This window comes from Puma concolor, chromosome C1, assembly GCF_028749965.1.
Source record: "Puma concolor isolate L17-30 chromosome C1, mPumCon1.1.hap2, whole genome shotgun sequence".
Lineage (NCBI taxonomy): Eukaryota > Metazoa > Chordata > Mammalia > Carnivora > Felidae > Puma > Puma concolor.
Genome location: NC_141674.1, coordinates 58,486,153 through 58,506,266, shown reverse-complemented (window position 1 = coordinate 58,506,266; position 20,114 = coordinate 58,486,153). Strand labels below are relative to the sequence as shown.

Genomic DNA, 20,114 nt, shown 5'->3' with positions numbered 1-20,114 from the left:
AGACAGACAGAATACCAAGCAGGCTCCTTGCTGTCAACACAGAACTCAACGTGGGGCTCAAACTCACTAACCAGGAGATCATGACCTGAGCCAAAACCAAGAGTTGGACGCTTAACCAACTGAGCCACCCAGGTGCCCCTAAATTTATTTTTGAGAGAGAGAGACACACAGAGAAATGCATGCAGGGGAGGGGCAGAGAGAGAAGGAGAAAGAGAATCCTAAGCAGGATTTGTGTTGTCTTGTGGAGCCCTACATAGCGCTCAAACTAATGAACCATGAGATCATGACCTGAGCCTAAATCATGAGTCGGACGCTTAACTGACACCCAGGTGCCGCCTGTCCATGATCTATTTTGAATTAATTTTTGTGTATGGTATGATTGATCTGTTGATATTTAGGAGTGTCTTTATGCAAGTACATACTGTTTTGGTTACTGTGGTTTTGTAGTAAGTTTTGAAATTTGTAAGCCTTCCAACTTTGATGTTCTTTCTCAAGATTGTTTTATATATTCTGGGTACTCTGAATTTTTATATGAACTTTAGGATCAGCTTGTCAGTTTCTTCAAAAAAGCCAGTTGGGATTTTGATGGAGATCGTTTTAAAATTATAGACCAATTTGGGGAGTATTGTCATTTTACCAGTATTTAAATCCATGACTTCAGGATGTCTTTCTGCTTATTTAGGTATTATTTAATTTCTTTCATTGATATTTTATAGTTTTAGGAATATGTCTTGCACTGTTATTTTTATCTTTCATTTCTATGTAACAACTCCTCTGTCTCTCAACTATCTGATACTCTTCGTTGTATCTAGAGTATTAGAATAGAGTGTCACAGGAAAATGCTTAGATATCAGCTTGTTCTTTTAGCTTCAGAGTTTAGAAAGGGTTTTTTACTTTGGTTCATTTTTTGAATGAACTGAGAGGAAAGTGGGGGAAGTCTGATTGTCTTTTCCCATACTAGATTTGAATAAATCTTCATTGCAGGATGGATGAGCAGGAAAAAAAAAAGTCATTTGATAGTCTTTGAAAAATACTCATTTAAAAGAAGTGTCATCAAAGTATCCTGAAGATACTGTTAAGTAAAGGCTTGACAGTATAGAAAATTAAATGAATGATGTAAAAAAAAAAAAAATTTGAAAACAGACTGTAGAGGAAAAAGAAAAATTAATGAGGGATAAGTTATAAATACAGAGTTATACCTCTATAGATTTCATTTGATGAGTAATATGTACTTTCAGATAATAAAACAGAATAACTAGAACAGAGGCAATACTCAAAGCTACAGGTAAAGAAGAAAAACATTTTTTGATCTAAAATTGGTTCAGACTCCAAAGTTACAACTCATAGAAAATTAATGAAAAGAGATTCTGTATATCTTGGTGATATTTTAAATTTTAATGAAGAATTCTATACATATATAAGTAAAGAGCACAGATTGCTATTGAACAAATGAATATCAGTTTGGCCTCAGACCTCTGCAATATTAGATCATACTTGCTGTGACATCCTCTAACTGTAGAATTCTTTCTAGTCAGGTATTCATTTGTGAAAGCAACAATAACATTCTAGAAAATAGATTAACCACCATGCTATCATTCCTGAAAAGTATTATTCAAAGAAATATCCCAAATCATAAGAGATGAATTTACATGATTAACCCAAGAAAGGAGTTGTGTCAGAAAAGCGTTGATAGTGAACATTGAAACCACTTAATTAAACGTACCATAGATGAAATCTAATAATCATAGTAAATATGATTACAATCTTGACAGCAAATTTCCAAAAAAAAAAAATCTTTTGCTTCAAAATTTAAGACATATATTCTATAAAGGGTAAGAAAAAGGTTTATAACTATTGATTAAATTAGTGAAACAAAAATGGAGATGAGAAATAAAAGCATTAATTTTTTCATTTTTTGTAAAAGGGAATCAAATGTATGGTTTATTTTTTGACTGTTAGATAAATGTTAAGTTTAAAAGTATTTTCTAAAAAGGTGTAAATTTTACTGCAAATAGAATTTAAAATCTGTCTATATTCTGTGTTACTGCAGAAAATAAATGCCATTTTATTTATTTATTTTTTAATGTGTTTTTATTTTTGAGAGAGAGAGAGACAGAGTGTGAGTGAGAGAGGGAGACACAGAATCTGAAGCAGCTCCAGGCTCTGAGACATCAGCACAAGAGCCCAACATGGGGCTTGAACTCATAAACCATGATATCATGACCTGAGCCAAAGTCGAATGCTCAACTGACTGAGCCACCCAGGCGCCCCCCATTTTAAAAGCCCAGATAAAGACAGAATAAAATAGCAAAAGCACTTTTAAAAAATAGAAATTTCCCAAACTGTGATTAGGGCAAATAAGGCTTTATATTCTTTTATTGTATTAGTAATGGTTTTTGCCATTGCAAGTGAAACTCACTGCAAACTAGATTAAGCCCAAAGGTATTTATTGATTTGTATAACTGAAAGTGATAGAGTAAGAGCTAATCTTGGGTTTGTATGTATCCGGATCTCCTGCAGTGTTGTGAGGACTTTTTAACATTTTTTTTTTTTCTTTTTCTAATAATCTCTTAGCTTTGCTATTAGGTAAAGCTCCATTTTTTCCTTTTGCAGTTGGGCTTTATCTATTTCAGTTTTTTAGCCTCTGCTCTTGACATTCTGTGCCAGAGAATTATTTGTGAGATGAAATTGTCCAGTGCATTGTAAGGTATTTAGCAGTATCCTTGGCCTCTACTTTCTAGATGCCATTAGCACCCTCACTCCTCAGTTTTGACAAGAAATGTGCCAGACATTGCCAACTGTTCCCTTGGCATAAAATTGTCCCTGATTTAGAACCAGTAACTGAGGTGGTAGAGAATATGAGAACCACCTTAAAACATTGTGGTTCCAGCAGCAAAAGACAGTCTTCCCAGCCAGTTCTAGCACCAAAATAAAAATGCAGAAAATAATTTTCTAGTAAAGAAAGAAAGAAAGAAAGAAAGAAAGAAAGAAAGAAAGAAAGAAAGAAAGAAAAGAAAGTCAGTCAGTCCCAGGTGGGAATTGTGCCTTTCCCTGAAATAGTATTCTAGCTGGGTCTAAAAATAGTAGCTATGGCATCTACTAAAAGGAAGGGAAAAGACTTTTACAGACACATCTAAAGGAGATTGGAAAAAATGGAAAATTTATGGCTGAGTCAATGGCAAAGATTATGAATGGAAAGATTAGTTACTGATAAAATTGAACTTGAGATAAGAATGATTTAAAAGTACTAAGAATAATTATATTTTGATTGAAGTTATGATCATTAGTGCTCATAAAATTATCTCATTTTTATACATTAATAGTACCAAAGAATAGAAGGCATAGTATTACAGATATGGAGAAAAGTTAAGAAATAAAATTGAAGTATCATTTCTGCCTCTAGTCATGATGGACTAGATTAGGATTAGTCTTCCTTAGAAACAAATAAGAATCAAATATTTAACTTAAGATTATTGGAAATCTAACAAGGTAGGAAGTAATTACTGGGCCAAGTTCTGGCAGAAGAAGGAAATCCAAAGATTTAAGCCTCCCATTTTAGGTTATTTTGCCCCAGTAGCTTTTGTAGAGCCAAAAGAAGTAGTTAAGAGGCTGAGCAGCACTTTTGATGGCCTCACTGAGGTAAGAGGACAAGAGGTGGAGGCCAGTGCCTACTAAGTGTGAATATCTCTTTAGTACTCTGCTCTTTTAGCATGTAACTTGAAGAACTGCACCTTAGGAATAAGGGTGAACTGAAAGTAAATCAACTCTGATGGAGGCTGAAGCACAACTTTGTGTCATTATGAGGGCCAGAAAAAATGTCAGTCCCTGGATTAATGAAGTCTAGTAGTTCCGGCCACATGTGAAAAGCAAATGAGAGTATCTGGGTGGTTTGTTTCTTATGCTTCAAATTTTTATAGAGAGAGCTCATTAAATACTATATCCAGTATATTATTAGAGATGCCTGGGTGGCTCAGTTGGTTGAGCTTCAAACTCTTGATTTCAGCTCAGGTCATGATCCCAAGCTTGTGGGATCAATGCCTGCGTTGGGCCCCATGCTGAGTGTGGAGCCCTCTTAGGATGCTCGCTCTCTCTCTGTTTCTCTCTGTCTCTGTCTCTGTTTCTCTCTGCCCCTCTCTCCCACTCATGCTCTCTCTAAAATAAAAAAATAAAAAATTAATATCATTTATAATTAAAGATGACCAACATTATAAGGAAACTGAACAACATGATGAAAACTGGGGTTTCGGGGGGAGGAATTAAAAGAAGCCCATCAGAACTTCATTTATTTTAAGTATTATTAGAGGCTTTAAATAACAACATTTATTATGTTCTTGGGGGATAAGAGATCAGTCTGAATATTTTAGCAGAGAACTGGAAACTATAAAAATTGAAATCACATATTTGAAAATGAGCCAGCGGCGCCTGGGTGGCTCAGTTGGTTGGGCAGCTGACTACAGCTCAGGTCATGATCTCGCGGTCTGTGAGTTCTAGCCCTGCATCAGGCTCTGTCCTGAGAACTCAGAGCCTGGAGCCTGCTTCCGATTCTGTGTCTCCCTCTCTTTCTGCCCGTTCCTGCTTGCTCTCTGTCTTTCTCTCTCTCTCAAACATAAACAATAAAAAAATTAAAAAAGAAAGAAAATGAGCTAAATAAAAATTCTCAAATGGAAAAATATAATAACTGGAATTTAAAACTGTTTAAATAGGCTTACTAACAGTTTTAGACCCTGAAAAAGAATTCGTGATGTTGGAAATAGGTTAGAAGAAAATATCTTTAATGAAAAATGGAAAGGGAAAGAAGTTTTTAAAAAAATAGAAAGGGTAAGGGGTGCCTGGGTGGCTCAGTCAGTTGAGCATCTGACTTCGGCTCAGGTCACGATCTCACAGTTTGTGGGTTTGAGTCTCCCGTTGGGCTCTGTACTGACAGCTCAGAGCCTGGAGCCTGCTTCAGATTCTGTGTCTCCCCCTCTCTCTGCCCCTCCCCTGCTCATGCTCTGTCTCTCTCTGTCTCAAAAATAAATAGAAACATTAAAAAAAATTTTTTTTAATAGAAAGGGTAAGAAGTTTTACATTAATTGAACCCCAAGAGAAGAGAACCCCAAGAGAGAAAGCAATATTTGGAAAGATACTTGCTAAGAATTTTACAAAGTTTGTGAAAGACACAGATTCAGGTATTCAACAAGTCCAACCCAAGTAGAATAAACAAAGGAATCCACACTGGAGTGAAAAGGCTGATTAATTTGAAAAACAAAACAAAACATACACATAAGTGCAGCCAGAAATGTCACATTACTTTCAAAGGAGCAGTAGAAAGTTCTATGGCTGGCTTCTCAACAAAAAAGGAAACCATAAGACCACGTAGAATGTGAGGAAAAAATAGCATCCAATCAATAATTATATACTCAGTGTAATATCCTTTTAAGATTGAAGTTGAATACACATTTACAAACAAAAACCTGAGGGAAATCACTTATCAAACTATCACTAAAGGTAATCCTGAAGGATATGTTTTGAGTAGAAGAAAAATTCTAATGGAAGGTTGGAGATGAAGGAAGGAATGAAGAGCAGCAAAAATGGTAAGTAAATCTAAATGAATATTGACTCAATAAGATAAAAATAAAACCTCATAGGACTAGATAATAGCATAAAAGAAGATTGCTAGCTCCCTAAAAGGTCTGGAATTTTTGGAGAACTGGTTTGTTTTTTTGGAAAATAGCCTATGCCAGTAACTTGGCAACTCATAAAGTTTACTTCTTAAATAGCATTGTGAGCAAAACTTCTTATCTGGAGACATACTTCAGTGTATGATTATTAACAATGTGGGGCACCTGGGTGGCTCAGTAGGTTGGGCATCTGACTTCGGCTCAGGTTGTGATCCCATGGTTGTTTGGTTCAAGCCCCACATTGGGCTCTGTTCTGACAGTGCAGACAGAGCCTGCTTGGGATTCTCTCTCCTTCTCTCTGCCCCTCCCTGACTCACTCTCTTTTGAAATAAATAAATAAAAAAAAACAAAACAACGTTTATTATAGAGGTTTCCATATCTCAAGTAAAATTAGTTATGAAGTATGAAAACTGGGGAGTAGATTGCCTAGTTCCTAGTGGAAATTTTATTTCAGGAAAATATAATGTGAATTATGTCCCCAAATCTGTCTTTTTGTTGTTGTTCCTAATAGTGAAGACTAAGAAATTTACTGTAGTCCAGGTTTTTGTTTTGTAAAATTACTTACAGAGAAAATTTAAGTTTATTGAATTTATTAAACTTCTAAATTTTGCGCAAAATACTATCTGGCTATCTTTACAGACAGTTCTTATTCCACTGTGCTTTTATTCAGCAAAAGATTGTGTGTGTGTGTCTGTGTGTGTCTGTGTCTTAACCATCTGTACAGGTTTTGTCAAACTAAGAGAATGGGATAGATCATATACAAGGTTTTAAAATTTTTTGGGGGGGCGCCTGGGTGGCTCACTCGGTTGAACATCCAACTTTTGATTTTGGCTCAGGTCATGATCTCCTGGTTTGTAGGATCAGGCCCTGCATTGGGCTCTGTGCTGGCAGCACGGAGCCTGCTTAGGGTTCCCTCTCACTCTCTCTCCTCTGCCTCTCCCCTGCTTGTGCGTGTGTGTGTTCTCTCTGTCTCTCAAAATAAATAAGAAAGATTTTTTCTTTTGGATAGAGAGAGAGCACATGTGTGCGTGCGTGATGGTCAAGCAGGGGAGGGGCAGAGGGAGTAGGAGAGAGAATCTCAGGCAGGTTCCACACCCAGTGTGGAGCCCATCCCTGGTGCTCCATCTCATTACTATGAGATCATGACCTGAGCCAAAATCAAGAGTCAGACACCTAACCTACTGAGCCACCCAGGTGCCTTAGATCATATATAAGGTTTTTAGAACAAGTAGTTAAATCTTGTTTTATGCTGTATATGATTTCTTGATAAGTGTGCAGCTCATTTTATAGGCAAAAATTGTTCATGTGGTGCCTTCTGTAAAAATGCTAATACTGAATCTGAAAATTAGTATACACAAATTTTATTTAGTAACTTTATTTGCAAATATTACTATAGGTTTTCTTTCTTTTATAATCAAGAGGTTTTTAGGCTACTAGTGTGGCTTAGGGTATCATTTTGAAATTAAATTAGTCATTGTATAACATCAACTAAAAGGATATATTCAAACTTCATAGTGTAGCCTTTTGCTTATCTTACCAATTTCATTATTTACTATTCTCTTTACCCCCACTGGCCATAAACATTTTTTTGTTGTTTTTGTTGTTTGCGAAGTATGAACTGTTCTTGCATTTGAATGTAATTTGGGGGAATTGTTTTTAATTTTTAAATTGTTTTTAACACAGTATAATAGTGAGTTGCTTTATTTACCTATAAATTTTTAACCCATTCAAGACTTATTTCAACATGATCCCTCTTTAATAGTTAATTGTTTGCACAGACAAAATTAGGAGCTCTGTTCTTTATTCCATTATCATGCTATACTCTCTTTTATTCTAATAAATAATAGCAATTATTTATTTTCCTATCAGTCTCTAACAGAAGACTTCTGAATGACTTGAGGGATTGGGTATTTTTGATATCTGTCCCCAAAGATGAGTATATAGTAGGTATTTAAATTATTTGCTGAATGAACAAAGAATGATATGATAGATAAATTAGCAGGAAAGGAATCTGTGAAATCTCTTGGGAGAAGAAATCTCAAAAGCAAACTGGGTATCCTTTTTTTTGGTGGGGGTTGGTTTAGAATACATTGTGTTTAGAAATCATGGCATCCTCTGACTTTGAATTTGCCATATAAACAGGGTCATTTTGCAGTCACATTTTACTTAAATCTGTCAGTGAAATTTCTGAAGGAGCTAAAACCACTTTTAAATAACGATTTTCTATGTTTTTACACTAATTTAATTTTTTTTTAATTTTAGGAAACACTCCTTTACACCTTGCTGTGATGTTAGGAAATAAAGGTTAGTAAATATTTCCTTTCTTATGTTTAACTTCATTCATGTATTTTCACATTTAGTTAAAGCTTTTTAAGATGAATTTTGTCTTTTGAGTTTTTCAAAATTAACCTGATTATTTTATTTGCTAATTGAGTTAAGAGTCAATATATTAAAAATAATAACATTTTCTCATTTTCTGTAGTTCACCTCAAGAGTTAGTGGAAATCCTGTACTAACTTTATGCTTTTTGAAACTGTGTGTTTTTTCTTATTTGGTTATTTTATCAAGGAAGTATTTATAATTTCCAAATATTAAGATATGTTAACTTTTATAATACTTTTAATATTCAGAGAGTTTTATAAGATTCTTTAATATGGACTGTTTTATATATCTAAACGCAGAAGTCTACACCTTTTGTATGTTAGATGTTTGTAAAATCTTAATATTTACTTATTCTTTAAAACAAAAACTTCATAGATGATTTAAAAGATTTACTTTGAGAGAGAGTAAGACAGAGTGTGAGCAGGATAGGGGCAGAGAGAAAGGGGAGACACAGAATCGGAAACAGGCTCTGGGCTCTGAGCTGTCAGCACAGAGCCTGATGGGGGGGCTTGAACTCACGAACGGTGAGATTATGACCTGAGCTGAAAGTCAGACGCTTAACCAACTGAGCCAGTCAGGCGCCCCTGAAATATTTACTTTTTAAGGTTATTCCTAGAAGTGATAAAATCTTTGTTATCTGGTTTCCCAATAATCCTGGAGAGTGAGGATTTCAGATAGGTGATTAGTAACATTTTGAGTGCTGGATTTTTAAATTTTTGATGTGTTTGATAAAAACCTTTTAAAAACATAATCTTAAATTTTTAAACAGGCTAATGAATTTTTGTTAACATTTTTTCTTTCTGATAACCTAGAAGTATCATTTTGGGACAACTATTATTGATACAAAGTATAATACAGTTAGTGTAAACATTTGATCTGAATGTATGCAGATCCCAGGGGTGTTATCAGTGCTTGCTTTGTTGAAAAACAAAATTTTTTTGTCAGTTTGGTTTTTAAGTTTATATGCCTAAGCACATGATCTGTAGGATAATTTAATGTTGACTTTAATTCTGTATAAATTGGTGACTCGTATTTTGTTTTCATTTTTAAATTTATTTTATGCTGTTTTTTTTTTTACCTTCTTGCAAGAAATATGAGTAACTTCAAAGTTAAGAGAGATTTATTAAGAGGCTACATATTGTAGAAACTCAAGAAATGGGGACTACCTATGTCTCAGGAAGAGAAGTAACTGAGATCATTTGGGAACTCAGCCATTCTCCCCTCACTCTGTCTGTCTACCTACTTACCTACCATCTGTCTATCTCTTCTGGTGTGTCTGCTGTTCTTTATGTATATGTAAATTATAGATATAATATTTATAACACTAAGAGGAGACAAAGCAAATATGATAAAATGTTAACAACTATTGAACCTAGGTAGAGAGTATTAGTATTTAAATGTTCATTGAGATCATCTGTTTTTCTGTATGTTTGAAATTTTTTATAGTATTGAAAGAGAAACAGAAATGGTATTGTTATGCTTTATCATAGGTTTAAATTTTTTTTGTTGTTGATATTATTCATTTTTGAGAGATAGAGCATGAGCGGGGAAGGGGCAGAGAGAGAGGGAGACACAGAATCGGAAGCAGGCTCTAGGCTCTGAGCTGTCAGTACAGAGCCCGACACGGGGCTTGAACTCTCAAATTGCGAGATCATGACCAGAGCTAAAGTTGGACGCTCAACCGACTGAACCACCCAGGTGCCCCTATCATAGGTTTATATTAGCATGTCTAAATTATGTTTCACAGAACATTAGTTTTATGGCATACTAATAATATTTAGGGGAAAATAATATTTCCAGGTCAAATCGATTTGGAAAATAGTGGGTTTAATAACTATTAAGCAGTTTTCTTTATTATGGACTTTCTTAGAACTTTGATACGCTTATATGCACTGTGACCTTCTGAGTTGAGGCAGGTGTTGGATATAGAGTCATTATTCCCCAAAGTTATCTGATTTTTTTCCACATGTATCCTGAGAGATTAGAGTTCGGTGGAAGGTATTTTGGGGAAACATTTGGTTAAGTGATTCAGGATCTGCACATGATGTCAATATTTGCTTTTTCTGAGTCCTTTTCATATAAGGTAGGTCCAACCGTTAATAATACTGATCCATTTTACATTAAAACAATTTTTTTAATGTTTATTTATTTTTGAGAGAAAGAGAGACAGAGCATGAGTGGGGGAGGGGTAGAGACAGACAGAGACACAGAATCCAAAGCAGGCTCCAGGCTCTGAGCTGTCAGCACAGAGCCTGACGCAGAGCTCGAACTCATGAGCTGTGTGATCATGACCTGAGCCAAAGTCAGATGCTTAACTGCCTGAGCCACCCAGGCACCCCCCATTTACGTTTTTTTATTTGTATATTCTTTTTTGCTTTTTTCTTTATGACCTTTAAACATTTTTGAAATTTGATTACACAGGAGTGTTATTGAAATGTGTAGTGGAAGATAAAACATCTACCTTATTGGGGTGCCTGGGTGGCTCACTTGGTTAAGCATCTGACTTCAGCTCGGGTCATGATTTCATGGTTCATGACTTTGAGCCCCACATCAGGCTCTCTGCTGTCAGCACAGCACCCGCTTTGGATCCTCTGTCGCCCACTCTCTCTGCCCTCCCCCACTCATTCTCTCTCTCTCTCTCTCTCTCTCTCTCTCTCAAAAATAAATGTTAAAAAAATATATAAGGGTGCCTGGGTGGTTCAGTTGGTTAAGTCCAACTCTTGGTTTCGCTCAGGTCATGATCTCATGGTTTTGTGAGTTCAAGTCCGGTGTCAGGCTCTGTACTGATGGTACAGAACCGGCTTGGGATTCTCTGCCTCCCTGTCGCTCTGCCCTGCCCTCTCCAACTCTCATTGTCTCTGTCTCTCTTTTTTTTCTTTTTTCTTTTTTTTTTAATTTTTTTTTCAACGTTTATTTTATTTTTGGGACAGAGAGAGACAGAGCATGAACGGGGGAGGGGCAGAGAGAGAGGGAGACACAGAATCGGAAACAGGCTCCAGGCTCTGAGCCATCAGCCCAGAGCCCGACGCAGGGCTCGAACTCACGGACCGCGAGATCGTGACCTGGCTGAAGTCGGACGCTTAACCGACTGCGCCACCCAGGCGCCCCAAACAATATTTGTTGATTGATTTAAAGAGAAGTACCCCAGGACTTTTGCACTTTTATTTACTTCTGTCATTCATCTTAACTTAATAACTGTTCTTTTCACCATTGAAATCTGATTTTTTTCTGTATTTCTGGGTCTATTGACCATGTTGGCCTTTGAGGCTGGGAAGTTGTTGAACTATAGATTTGAACTGAAATGGAAAGAACATCATACTTAAGGTTTCGGGAATCTTTAGAAGAAGAAATAGAAAAGAAATCTTTTCTTATCCTTTTGGTTAGACATCATAGAAAGGTTCTTCAGATCAGTTGCTTCAACTTTTAATTCATTCTTTTGGATCTGCAGTTTTAAATTTTTTGTCTGAAATAACTCTAGGGTTATTATAATTTCTCATTCTCATAAGAGTGTGTCTGGATGTTCTCTTTTGTTTGCACTGTCCTATTTATCTTATTCTCTCTCTTTGTATTTTATTACCTTTATAAATCTTGCTTATTTATATGTGATTTCTGTTCCTCATAATTTCATTTTATCCATATTCCTTAAGGCCCAGCTTCTTTGTTGCATTTATATATTTTCTTAAAAAAATAATTTATTGTCATGTTGGCTAACATACAGTGTATATAGTGTAGTTTTGGCTTCAGGAGTAGATTCCTGTGATTCATCACTTACATACAACACCCAATGCTCATCCCAACAAATGCCCTCCTCAATACCCATTTCCCATTTTCCCTTCTCCCCCAAGCTCCCTCCCCCATCAACTATTAGTTATCTGTCTTTAGAAGTATGTTATGGTTTGCCTCCCTCTCTGTAATTTGTTTTTCTTCCCTTCCCCTATGGTCTTCTGCTAAGTTTCTCAAATTCCACATATAAATGAAAACATACAATATCTGTCTTTTTCTGACTGGTTTATTTCACTTAGCATAATACCATCCAGTTCCATCCATGTTGTTGCAAATGGCAAGGTTTCATTCTTTTACATTGCTGAGTACTATTCCATTGTATAAATATACCACATCTTCTTTACCCATTCATCAGTTTATGGACATTTGGCTCTTTCCATAATTTGGCTATTGTTGATGGCACTGCTGTATATAAACATTGGGGTTCATATGGCCCTATGAATCACTCCTGTATCCTTTGGATAAATTCTAGTAGTGCTATTGCTGGGTCATAGGGTAATTCTATTTTAATTTTTTGAGGAATCTCCACGTTGTTTTCCAGAGTGGCCGCATCAGTTTGCATTCCTACCAACAGTGCAAGAGGGTTCCCATTTCTCCACATCCTTGCCATCATCTGTTGTTTCCTGAGTCGTTAATTTTAGCCACTCTGACTGGTGTGAGATGGATCTCAATGTGGTTTTGATTGTATTTCCCTGATGATGCGGGATGTTGAGCATCTTTTCATGTGTCTGTTAGTCATCTGGGTATCTTCTTTGGAAAAGTGTCTATTCATGTCTTCTGCCCATTTCTTCACTGGATTATTTGTTTTTCAGGTGTTGTGTTTGGTAAGTTTTGATACTAACCCTTTATCTGATAGGTCATTTGCAAATACCTTCTCCTATTCTGTTGGTTGACTTTTAGTTTTGTTAATTTCTTTCCTTTGCTGTGTAGAAGCTTTTTATCCTGATGAAGTGCCAATAGTTCATTTTTGCTTTTATTTCACTTGCTGTCAGAGACCTGTCAAGTAAGAAGTTGCTGCGGCCGAGGTCAAAGAGATTGTTGCCCGTTTTCTCTCTAGGGTTTTGATGGTTTCCTGTCTCACATTTAGGCCTTTCATCCATTTTGAGTTTATTTTTGGGTATGGTGTAAGAAAGTGGTCCAGTTTCATTCCCACATGTTGCTGTCCAATTCTCCCGACACCATTTGCTAAAGAGACTTTTTTCCATCGGTTATTCTTTCCTGCTTTGTCAAAGATTAGTTGGCCATACATTTGTGGGTCTAGTTGTGGGTTCTCTCTTCTATTCCCATTGGTCTGTGTGTCTGTTTTTGTGCCGATACCATACTGTCTTGATGATTACAGCTTTGGAGTAGAGGCTAAAGTTTGGGATTTAGTGATGCCTCCTACTTTGGTTTTCTTTTTCAACATCACTTTGCCTGTTCAGAGTCCTTTGTGGTTCCATACAAATTTCAGGATTATTTGTTCTAGCTTTGAGAAGAATGCTGGTGTAATTTTGATTGGGATTGCATTGAATGTATGTATAGATTGGGAAGTGTTGACATTTTAACAATATTTGTTCTTCCGATCCATGAGCATGGAATGTTTTTCCATTTCTTCGTGTCTTCTTCAATTTCTTTCATAAACTTACTATAGTTTTCAGCATATAGATCTTTTACCTCTTTGCTTAGGTTTATTCCTAGGTATTTTATGATTCTTGGTGTAATTGTAAATGGGATCGATTCCTTGATGTCTCTTTCTGTTGCTTTATTATTGGTATGTAGAAATGCAACCAATTTCTGTACATTGATTTTATATCCTGAAACTTTGCTAAATTCATGTATCTGTTCTACCAGTGTTTTGGTGGAGTCTTTCAGGTTTTCCATGTAGTGTATCATGTCATCTGTGAAAAGTGAAAGTTTGACTTCTCCTTTGCCAGTTTAGATGCCTTTTACTTCATTTTGTTGTCTGATTGCTGAGGCTAGGACTTCTAACACTATGTTAAACAACAGTGGTGAGAATGGACGTCTCTCTCTCTCTCTCTCTCTCTCTCTCTCTCTCTCTCTCTCCTTGACCCTCCCATACACACACACTTTCTCTCAAAGTAAATAAATAAGCTTAAAAAAAAAATAGCCTAGTGGGTATCCTTGCACATCTTCCTTCTTTTTTATATAACAGAGGGGATTAGTTTGTTTTTAATGAAGTTAAATCACTATATACAGTACTATGCTATATTTTTGTTTTCATTCAAAAGTTCATCATGAAATAGTTGTACAAGTTCATAGATCTTTATGAATGTTTATGTTACTCTAACTTCTTTATATGTACACACATACACACTTATTTGCATAAAACTTGATGGTAGGTTTCTTGAAGGGAGAATCCATTTTACTTACTTACTTGTTTATTTATTTATAAAATTCTTTTTAACTGAAAAAAATTCTTTTTAGTTTTTTCCAAGTTTTTATTTATTCTGGTTAACATACAGTGTAATATTTGTTTCAGGTGTAGAATTTAGTGGTTTATCACTTACATACAATACCCAGTGCTCATCAGAGCAACTGCCCTCCTCAATATCCATCACCCATTTAACCTATCCCACTGTCCAGTAACCCTCAGTTTGTTCTCCTTGGTTGAGAGTCTGTTTTGTGATTTGCCTCTCTCTTGTTTTCCCCCTATTGTTCATCTCTTTTGTTTCTTAAATTCCACATATGAGTGAAATCATATGGTATTTGTCTTTCTCTGACTGACTTATGTCATTTATCGTAATAGTCTCTGGCTCTATCCCTATCATTGCAAATGGCAAGATTAAATTCTTTCTGATGACTAATATTCCCATTGTGTGTGTGTGTGTGTATACATACACATAATTACACACCACATCTCCTTTATCCATTTATCAGTCGATGGACATTTGGGTTTTTTTCCAGAATTTGGTTATTGATAATGCTACTATAAACATTGATGTGCATGTATACCTTTGAATTAGTATTTTTGTATCCTTTGAGTAAATATCTAGTCTTGCAATTGCTGGATCATAGGGTAGTTCTAGTTTTAACTTTTTGAGGAAACTGCATATTGTTTTCCACAGTGGCTGCATCAATTTGCATTCTCACCTACAGTGTAGGAGGGTTCCCTGTTTTCCACATCCTCGTCAACATCCGTTGTCTCCTGTGTTGTTAATTTTAGCCATTCTGACAGGTGTGAAGTAGTATCTCATCATAGTTTTGATTTGTATTTTCCTAATGATGAATGATGTTGAGCATCTTTTCATGTGTCTGTTGGCCATCTGGATGTCTTCTTTGGAAAAATGTCTATTCATGTCTTTTGCCCGTTTCTTAACTGGATTGTTTGTTTTTTGGGTGTTGAGTTTAATAAGTTCTTTATAGATTTTTGGATATAACCCTTTATAAGATATGACATTTATAGATATCTTCTCCCATTCTATAATTTTCCTGATTGATTCCTTTGCTGTGCAGAAGCATCTTATCTTGATGAGGTCCCAGTAGTTCATTTTTGCTTTTGTTTCCCTTGCTTCTGGAGACATGTCTAGTAAGATGTTGCTGTGGCTGATGTCAAAGAGGTTTCTGCCTGCATTCTTCTCTAGGATTTTGATGGTTCCTTGTGTCACATTTGGTTCTTTCATCTATTTTGAATTTATTTTTGTGTATGGTGTAAGTAAGTAGTCTAGTTTCATTCTTTTGCATATTGCTGTCCAGTTTTCCCAACACCATTTCTTAAAGAGACTGTCTTTTTTCCATTGGGTATTTTTTCCTGCTTTGTCAAAGATTAGTTGACCATATAGTTGTGGGTCTTTTTACGGGGTTTCTGTTCATTCCATTGATCCATGTGTCTGTTTTTGTGCCAGTACCATACTGTCTTGATTACTGCAGCTTTGTAACATAACTTGAGGTCTAGAATTGTGATGCCTCCAGCTTTGCTTTTCTTTTTCAAATTGCTTTGACTCTTTGAGGTCTTTTGTGGTTCCATACAAATTTTAGGATCGTTTGTTCTAGCTCTGTGAAAAATGCTGGCGGTAGTTAGATAGGGGTTGCTGTAAATGTGTAGATTGCTTTGGGTGGTATAGACAATTTAACAATATTTGTTCTTCCTGTCCGTGAGCATGGAATGTCTTTCCATTTCTTTGTGTTATTTTCAATTTCTTTCATCAGTGTTTTATAGATTCAGAGTACAGATCTTTTACCATTTTGGTAATGTTTATTCCTAGGTATCTTAAGGTTTTTGGTGCAATTGTAAATGGGATTGATTCCTTGATTTCTCTTTGTGCTGCTTCATTATTGGTATACAGAAATGGAACAGATTTCTCTATGTTGATTTTGTATCCTGTGACTTTACTGAATTCATGTGTCAGTTCTAGTGATTTTTGGTGGAGTCTTTTGGGTTTTCTATATAGAGTATCATGTCATCAGCAAATAGTGAAAGTTTGACTTCTTCCTTGCCAATTTAGATGCCTTTTATTTCTTTTTGTTATCTGATTGCTGAGGTGAGTACTTCCAGTATTATGTTAAATAACCGTGGTGAGAGTGGGCCTCCCTGTCTTGTTCCTGGCCCTAGAGGGAGAGCTCTCAGGTTTTCCCCATTGAGGCTGATACTAGCTATGGAATTTTCATATATGGCTTTTACTATGTTGAGATATGTTCCCTTTATCTCTACTTTGCTGAAGGTTTTTACCATGAATGGATATTGTACTTTGTCAAATGCTTTTTCTACATCTAATGAGAGGATCATATGTTTCTTATCCTTACTTTTATTGATGTATCACAGTGATTGATTTGTGAAAATTGAGCTACTCTTACAGGCCAGGAATAAATCCCACTTGATCATGGTGACTGATTCTTTTAATGTCCTGTTGGATATGATTTGCTGGTATCTTTTTGAGAATTTTTGCATCCATGTTCATCAGGGATATTGGCCTGTAGTTCTTTTTTTAGTGGAGTCTTTGGTTTTGGAATCAGGGTTAATTCTGGCCTCATCAAATGAGTTTGGAAGTTTTCCTTCCATTTCTATTTTTTGGAATAGTTTGAGAAGAATAGGTATTAACTCTTTAAATGTTTGGTAGTATTCCCCTGTGAATTCCTTCTGGCCCTGGACTTTGGTTTGTTGGGTGATTTTTGATTACTGATTCAATTTCTTTCCTTTTTATCAGTTTGTTCAAATTTTCTATTTCTCCCTGTTTTAGTTTTAGTAGTTTATATGTTTCTAAGACTTTCCATTTCTTCCAGATAGTCTGATTTGTTGGCATATAATTTTTCATAATATTTTCTTATAATTGTATTACTGTGGTGTTGGTTGTTATTTCTCTTCTCTCTTTTGTTATTTTATTCATTTGGGTCCTTTTACTTTTCTTTTTGATAAGTCTGGCAAGATTTTATTAATTTTTATTAATATTTTTATTAATTTTATTAATTTTTTAAGAGAACCAGTTCCTGGTTTAATTGGTTTGTTCTGCTTTTTTGTTTGTTTCTATATCATTTATTTCTGCTCTAATTTTTATTATTTCCCTTTTTCTGCTGGTAGGTTTTGTTTGTTGTTCTTTTTATAGCTCTGTTAGTAAGGCTAGGTTGTTTGAGATTTTTCTTGCTTTTTGACATAGACCTGTATTGCTATATATAGTTCTCTCTTATGACTGTTTTACTATATCCCAAAGGTTTAAAAAAAATTTTTTTTTTTAACGTTTTATTTATTTTTGAGACAAGGAGAAACAGAGCATGAACAGAGGAGGGTCAGAGAGAGGGAGACACAGAATCTGAAACAGGCTCCAGGCTCTGAGCCGTTGGCACAGAGCCCGACGCCCCGACGCGGGGTTTGAACTCACGGACCATGAGATCATGACCTGAGCCGAAGTCGGCTGCTCAACCGACTGAGCCACCCAGGCGCCCCGATCCCAAAGGTTTTAGATGACTGTGTTTTCATTTTTATGAGTTTCCATGTATTTTTTAATTTCTTCTTTAATTTTCTGGTTGACCCTTCATTCTTTAGTAGCATGTTCTTCAACCTCTATGTAGTTGTGGTCTTTCCACTTTTTTCTTATGGTTGACTTCAAGTTTCATAGCTTTGTTGTCAGAAAAGATACATGGTATGATCTCAATTTTTTTGTATTTATTGAGGTCTGATTTGTGACCCAGTATGTGATCTATTCTGGAGAATGGTCCATGTGCATTTGAAAAAAATGTGTATCATTTAAAGCTAGTTTTTCATTTAAAACTAGTATTTCCTTGTTTTTCTCTTTAAGATGATCTGTCCATTGATGTAAGTGGGGTATTAAAGTTGCTTACTATTATTGTATTATTATCAATGAGTTCTTTTATTTATTTTTTTAAGTTTATTTATGTATTTTGAGAGAGACAGCAGATGTGTGAGCTGGAGAGGGGCAGAGAGAAAGAGAGAGAAAGAATCCCAAGCAATTCCACACTGTCAGTGCATAGTCTGACTTGGGGCTCAAGCCCTGGAACTGTGAGATCATGACCTGAGTTGAAATCAAGGGTTGGTCACTTAACCACTTGAACCACCCAAGCACCTCTTTTGTTTGTTATTAATTGCTTTATCTGTTTGGGTGTTGCCAATTTGAGGGCATAAATATTTCAATTGTTGCATCTTTTTGTTGGATAGACCCCTTTATTATGATATAGTGCCCTTCTTCATCTCTTGTTAGAGTCTTTGTTTTGGAATGTAGCTTGTCTGGGAGTACCTGTGTGACTCAGTCAGTTGAGCGTCCAACTCCTGATTTCAGATCAAGTCTTGATCTCATGTTCATGAATTTGAGCCCTGCTTTGAGCTCTGTGCTGGGAGCACAGATCCTGCTTGGAATTATCTCTCCCTCTCTCTGCCCCTCACCCACATTCTCTCTTTCTCTCTTTCTGTCTCACTCTGTCTCTCTCAAAATAAATAAAACATAAAAAATGTAGTTTGATATAAGTATTGTAACTCTTGCTTTCTTTTGACAACCATTTGCATGATAAATATTTATCCTCTCATTTTCGATCTGCAGGTGTCTTTAGGTCTAAAATGATTCTCTTGTAGGCAGCATATAGATGGTTGCTTTTTATTTTTTTTTTATCCATTTTGACACCCTGTGTCTTTTGATTGGAGCATTTAGTCCATTAATTTCAGAGTAATTATTGATATGTGTTAGTGCTGATTTATTACCTGTTTTGTCATGATTCCTGGAGATTTTCTCTGTTCCTTTCTAGTCTTGTGTGACTTTTGGTCTTTCCATCCCACTCAAAGAATCCCCTTTAACATTTCTTGTAGGGCTGATTTAGTGTTCATGAACTCCTTTGGTTTTTGTTTGTATGGGAAACTCTTTATCTCTCCTTCTGATCTGAATGAGTATTCTTCCTTGCAGATTTTTCTCATTTAGCATGTTGAATATATTATGCCACTCCCTTCTGGTTTGCCAAGTATCTGTGGAGAGATATGCTACTAACCTTATGGGTCTTACCTTGTGAGTTAGGGATTTCCTTTGTCTGGATGCTTTTAGGATTTTTTCTTTATCACTAGATTTTGCAGATTTAACTATAATATGTCTTCGTGTTAGCCTGCTTTTTATTGATTTTGATGGGAGTTCTCTCTACCTCCTGGATTTGGATGCCTGTTTTTTGCCCCAGATTAATAAGTTTTCAGCTGTTATTTCCTCCAGTAAACCTGCTCCCTTTTCATTCTCTTCTTTTTCTGGGACTCCTATGATAAGGATGTTACTAAGTTTGATGGAGTCACTGAGTTCCCTAAGTCTATTCCTGTGATACATCATTCTTCTTTCTCTTTTGTTGAGCTTCATTATTTTACATGATTCCATTTCTGTATCACTTGTTCATTCCTGTGCTGCTTCTATCCTTGTGGTCATTACAACCAATTAGTTTTGAATCTCAGATACTGCATTTTTTTCATTTTTGCCTACTTGTTTTTTAGCTCTTTTATGTATGTGGTAAGTCATGTCCCTGATGTCTTCCATGCTTTTCTCAAGTCCAGTTAGTATCCTTATGACTGTTGCTTAAAATTTTGCATCAGGCATATTATATGTGTTTCAATTTAATCTTTGGCTATGACCTTTTCTTGTTCTTTCTTTTGGGATGAATTCCTCTGGCTTGGCATTTTGTCTTCGTCTCTGTCTTCTCTCTGTTAGAAAATCCTGTGTGTTTCCTGTTCCTGCGTTTAATGGCTTTATGAAGAAGAGATCATTTAATGTCCAGGGCCTGGTGCTTCAGGAAGTGTCTCTGGTGTTTGCTGTGTGCACTCTGCTGCTGTATTTTGGCTGCTCTCTCCCTTAGGTCAGTCATCTGCAGAGGCTCTCCTTG

The 20,114-nt window shown here is 35.9% G+C and overlaps 1 protein-coding gene across 2 annotated transcripts in view; it reads left to right on the top strand.

Annotated features, from left to right (window-relative positions):
- The window catches only part of ANKRD13C (ankyrin repeat domain 13C), a 123,741-nt gene that overhangs the window by 16,100 nt on the left and 87,527 nt on the right, over positions 1–20,114 (top strand). For both annotated transcript variants that reach the window (XM_086717269.1, XM_025912215.2), the window contains exon 2: positions 7,923–7,964. In XM_086717269.1, the coding sequence (XP_086573395.1) occupies positions 7,923–7,964 (42 nt within the window). The remainder of the gene's footprint in view (positions 1–7,922; positions 7,965–20,114) is intronic.